Genomic DNA, 6053 nt, shown 5'->3' on the forward strand with positions numbered 1-6053 from the left:
ATCAAGGATATGCGTTGCATGGAAAGGTACGAAGAATATATAATATGAGTGTAATGAGAGATAAACTTGCATTTGAAGTCATTCAGAGGAAGATTAAATCCGGAACAGTATAGAGAGATGTGGTCACATTAGAAGAATCGATGAGAGTTCTATGTTGCAGATTTACGTTTTAAACATCCGTGGCATCATTGCTCCGAACAGCGTAGGTTTGTTGGGGTAGTTAGGGTAACAGGGTCAGTTCACGTAGAAAGGAGTGATAAGATTTGACTTGAGAGAAAAAAAGGATAAAAATCTAGACAGGTTTTAAGTCAATTTCTAAAGTCCGTCCAATGCATGTCATATTTAAAATGGACATTAAAAATGATGAGAATAATATTTCTCTAGAAACAAAAATAGAATACTCAATTACATTTGCAAGAGTATCACACACATGTGCACAAACATTGGTAAGATTGATAGCACAAGTATCAATCGCTATTTAAAATATTACTGTATGTTATATGTAATATATATATATGACTACTTCATTTAATCACAAATTAGTATACGAAAGTATTATTTTATGCATAAACTTTAAATATTTACTTCAACAGTGCTTAATACATAGGTAGAGCTAAGTAGTAAGTTATAAAAATATATATGGCAATTAAGCTACACAGAATATTCTGCGTTTAATCCACGCTAAGATTCGTCAGGTTTATGCGAAGAGTGGTGGTTGTCTCGTGTTTTTATATACGCACATTCTATTGAGTTTTTAATTAGCCAATCAGATTCCTAGTTTCCACCACTCCCTTCCTAATCAGCCAATGGGCAGGCACTTACAGGACGAAGGCCCAGTTGACCTTGGGTTCACCCTTCCTTTGTGTATGCTGTTTTAGCAAGAAGCGTAGATATCTAGTGATCTGACCTATTTTAAACATAGGTGTAGTTAAATGTGTTTTTTTTATATTAGGTTAGTTTATATATATATATATATTATTTTATTTATTTTCTATTGTTAATTTAAAAATTATTTTGTAGAGTAAAGTTTATCCTGTGTACACAGTTGTTCACTATTTCTCTCTTACAGTTTAATAGATGTTGGAGTTCTTTAAAGTATAGGATAGCAAATTTTTCATGAGGGCCTGATCTACATAGATCGTCTAGGTCTCTACATGTGTTTATTTGTCTTACTATTTTCCATTCGATTACCGGCGAACGTCCGCTTTCTTTGAGTTCCCAGTATTTGTTTGCTTGTGTTGTTTTCATTCGGTGTTTTTTTTATTTTTGAACATACTTTTGTCATAATATCGGGTTTTGAAATCTAAGGACGTCATACCTACATAATATTTCTTGTTATTCATGTTTTCTTTCGCAAATATTGTGGCCTGATAAACTATGCTTTTGGTTAGGCATTTATTTTGAAGTGGACAAAGTGTGCATGATCTACAGTTGCATTTATCTTGTTCATTATTAGTATTTTTATTTTTATTTCTACTATGGTTGTCATTGTCCAGAGTTGGTTTATTATTATTTCTACTAGTTACATATGTGTTCTTTGTGTTAGTTTTATTTTTGTCATGATGTCCACTTTTTTATTGTTTGCTGTGTTGTTGTTTTCATTGCTTTTATTTAATACTAGCGGGAGGTACTTGGCGTTGCCCAGGTGTTTGGAGGTAAATCAAAACTTCAGGGGGGGGGTAAAACAAAAAAAAAGTTTTCGTAGGTGAGTATGAGGTTCGAACCCGAACCCTTGAGGCAAAGTTGGAAATCAAAGTGTGAAAAAAAAAAAGCATACGACGTTAACCACTGGGCCACCGCAACATACTAACGGAAACACGTTTGAATTTATTTAATTACTTAGAATTTGCAGGTGCACGTTTTAATGTCTTAATGAGGTCAACTTTGACTGCGGGGTTTTTATTTTTATTTTCCCAAGATGTTGGGGGGAGGCAGCTCCCCTTGTCCAATTTGAATAGCAATTGTAAGGAAAATATTTCCACATTGATCAAATTTATATAGTTTATTGTCGTCAAAATTTACATTTTTCAATCAAAAATTTGAAAAAATAAAAAAGATTAAACAATAAACTTAGGCACAAGGCCCTATAAGCAATTGGGGAGGGGAAGGGTCTTTGTGACTAACGCTATTACAATTGATTTGAAAGAATACTCTTAACTGGCAACATTGATCAAAGCTGATTGCTTTCGAACATTTCCGGCGATGGCAACCGGAAAAATACCGCCAGAATTAGTGTCACTTTTATTATAGAAAAAAGCCTAATTCACATGCGGCGAGCGAAAACTGTTGAATCTTCCCGAAGTCGAGCAAATTAAATAGACAGGCGAGATCCGTTGTTAACTCGGAGATATTATGATTTATATGTGATATAAAAAGTTTTAAGAAGTTGTGAGCTGACCGAGCGCTTCTCTGAAAAAAAGCCTTTCTTGGACATACACAAAAAGCGAACATACATGCACACATTTTCGCTTTTATATATATATATATATAGATTTTGTTATGTGCTTTAATTATCATTTCTAAATATTCGCAGCAGCTGTATGATAACTTTAGTTTATTTTTAGTGAAAATTTTGTGTAAGGGATTGGTTACAGGGAAGTGCTTTCCGATGAGATTTAGAAATTTCTTGCCACGTTTTGTTTTTAACATTTGATTGTATGCGCCGTATACCAGATTATTTCTTTTTCTTCTACTTTTAATTTTAATTTTATTGGTGTTTTGTTGCTTATATTTGATATCAATATCTTTGTATCCACTATTTTTTAGGGCTGTTTCATAGATATTAATTGACCTGTTAAATACATTTTCATTGCTTGAGTTATTGCTGAGTACTTACCATCGAGTTAGGAATCTGTTTTATAATTGATGGTGGGTGATTGGACTTAGGGTTTACATATATTGGATTAGCGTTATCTTTTAAGTAGGGTTCATATGTGTTTTTATCTAAATTGAACATGTTATGTATGATTTGTCAGCTGCATCTGACCGGGTCAAAACCAGTATCATCTGAAATTCCTCGGATGCATAATATGTGAAAATTAGAAAAAAAATTTTATTCTATGCTAATTAACTCGACCGTTTTTTGAATAGGGTTCAGTTTTCGCTTTGTGTTTTTCGCAAGTCATGCACGCATAATTCACTAAAATCATGTTTAAAAACTTTGTTTTACAGCATCATGACGTCATAAGCAGTCGTGGCCATAACAGCAAGTGTATTTTCCAGTAACTTTTTTCGCTTCTTTTCCACTTTTATGTTTCAGGTTTGAACCGAGCTGCCATGGCTTATTTTTTTTTTTTTTTTTTATTTATTTATTTTTTTTTTTAATTTATTTATTTATTTTTTTTTTTTTTTCTCGGTTGATGAGTACTCGCTGCTATTTTGAAAGAAAAGTTTTGATTCATTTATGGGGGGGGGGGGTCCAGCACATGAGCAACAAAAAGTGCTCAGTATCCAGAGAATAGCTACTTCTCTTCATATCCCTTCTGCCAAAATATCTGGTGAGGAGGTTGTTCTTCTTTTTTTGGGTGATTCCATTCTTATATTTTTGAAATTGTTGTGGGTTTATCAATGAAAGTGTTCAATATTCTTAATATAGCAGCTGTGTCCAAACGAAACTTTATGTCGACCCAGGCAATGCCTGGTATCCATGCTAGTCTATTATATAAAGGAAAGTCATCTGTATGGTAGTGTGTGTTTGTATATCTGCTAAAAACTTTTGTCAGCCTACATCCGACTGGGTTAAAACTAGTACCATCTGAAAAAGCAATGCCTCAAATGCATAATATGTGAAAATTATTAAAAAAAAAATATTAATTCCGAGGCAGTTAACTGGACCACTTTTTGGAAGAAAGGTCATTTTTGCCTTGCTGTTTTTCGCAATTCACCCACACATAATTAGCTGAAACTATTTTTAAAAACCTTATTTTGCAACGTCATGGTGTCATAAACACTGGTGGCCATATCGGCAAACATGTTTGCCAGTAACTTTTTTCCTTTCTTTTCCTTGGTCACACGAGCACTTGCTGCTATTTTGATTGAAAGAAAAGTTATTTTGATTGATTTTATTGGGGGGGGGGGGTCAGCACACAGACAACAAAAATTGCTCAATATCTGGAAAATAGCTTCTCTTTGTATCCCTTCTGTTGAAATATCTGGTGGGGAGGTTGTCACATACTTTTTTTTTGGGGGGGGGTGATTACATTTTCGTGTTTTTATCTGTTCTTTTATTTTTGAAATTGTTGTGGGGTATCAATGAAAGTGCTCAGTATCCTTAATATAGCAGGTATGTCAAAATCGAACTTCATGTCGACCCGGGCAACGCCAGGTGTCCATGCTAGTCATATATATGGAAAAGTGAAATCACTACAAAATATAAAAGATAGTCCAAAAGATATCTATTTAATTAATGTGACTTCATTATTCACTAGAAATTATATTTTTCAATCACTAGAAATTATATTTTTCAGTCAAGATAGATATATGGTCAAAAGCAGGAGAGAGAGAAAGAGGTCATGGTTATGGAGAGGGGAAGAGAGTTGAGTAGGTAGTGGTAATAATAGTCAGAGGAAACAGACATGTTACAGATTGATCTTTTAAACATTCTTGGCTGCATTGCTCTGAAAAGGGTAGATCTGTTGGACTGTATCCTTAACCAAGTTTGGCATGTGGAAGTAAAATGTTGCCAGCGAATGTTCAGGATATGTGTTGCACGGAGAGAAATGATACAATGGATGTGTAATGTAAGTCTTTATGACAGGCTTAGATCTGGTGATCTCAGAGGAAAATAAATCTGGAATGAACAGGAGATTCCATTGGTTTGGTCACATTGAAAGAATGGAATTAGTTGATATAGAACAGTTGAGGCAATAAAGTGAATTTACAAAAAGAATTCAAGGAAAATTTAATGGACAAAGTGATGAAGACATGTAAACAAAGAGGAATGAAAACCTGCCAGTCTCACGTTTCTGAATTTTTTAGATGAGTATTGGTTATTCATATTATTTGGATTCTGCAAATTCCCGAGTTCAACAAGATATACCTGAAAAAGGTCAGAAGTTACATGAACCGAAACGTGAAAAGTACACTCAAGATGAAAACAGTCGTCTGATAAAACCAAATAATTTGAATAATTTGCCAGTATGTAAAGTTGACATTAGACCAAAGATTATAATGATTAGTTCCATGTGTAACACTATGTATAATATATACTATGTATTTGTGTGTGTGTGTGTGTATAGCTATATATACATATGTATATATTTATATTGATAACACAGAATGGGTCTTGTTTTTCTTAGTGGCACAAGGAATAAATAAGAAAAAAAAAAAACTCTGTCTATTCTGATGAAGACGAGATTATGTCGAAAAGTACTTTGATCTATAAACAAGTAAATGTTTTTTTTTTTTTTTTTAATCTGTGTTCAATTGGCTTACTAAACTTATATTTTGAATTTGCATTTAACAACGCTTTTATTACGGAGAAAAAAAATATATATATATTAAGCAAACTTTATTTTTTTAATTCGTTTTTGCTATTAATTTTTTTTTTTTTTTTTGTCATCTTGTTCATTTCCCACTCCAGATTCACTGATCCGAAGACAAAGAAGACGCATCAAGCTCAGGTGGCTTTCCAGGTTTGGGTGAAGCCATCCTCCTACAAGGTCGGCCCATGCTCAATTGGCTCCAATGAACAGTTTGATCCACGTTTCGGTAATAATGAGATTGAGTGGAGCACAAAGGAACGTGGCTCGACGATCCTGGCGTCGTTGTTGATAAAAGTCGAGTGAATTTAAAGACGAAAAAGAAAAAGGACAGATTTTAAAAGCTGATTTTATTTATTATGTTTATATATATGTACGTATGTACATGGTTATATATCTGTGTATAAAGATATTTAGATCTATGTATGTGCGTATACATATGGCATTATGTATATAAATGTATCTACCTATACATAAAACAAAGACGAAAACAAGAAAAACAAAAAAATGATTTTTTTGTTTATTTAATTTATTTATTTTTGTTATTTATTTTCTATTTCGTGAACTATTTTT

At 33.1% G+C, this 6053-nt stretch overlaps 1 protein-coding gene across 2 annotated transcripts in view; it reads left to right on the forward strand.

Annotated features, from left to right (window-relative positions):
* LOC145268445 (neuralized-like protein 4) overlaps window positions 1–5808 on the forward strand; it is a 164551-nt gene extending 158743 nt beyond the window's left edge. For both annotated transcript variants that reach the window (XM_080124008.1, XM_080124009.1), the window contains exon 26: window positions 5582–5808. In XM_080124008.1, coding sequence (XP_079980134.1) covers window positions 5582–5786 — 205 coding nt within the window. In that variant the 3' untranslated portion in view covers window positions 5787–5808. The remainder of the gene's footprint in view (window positions 1–5581) is intronic.
* Window positions 5809–6053: the final 245 nt, after the last annotated feature.

The sequence above is a fragment of the Euprymna scolopes genome, chromosome 43 (assembly GCF_053919585.1).
Source record: "Euprymna scolopes isolate OS-2025 chromosome 43, ASM5391958v1, whole genome shotgun sequence".
NCBI lineage: Eukaryota > Metazoa > Mollusca > Cephalopoda > Sepiida > Sepiolidae > Euprymna > Euprymna scolopes.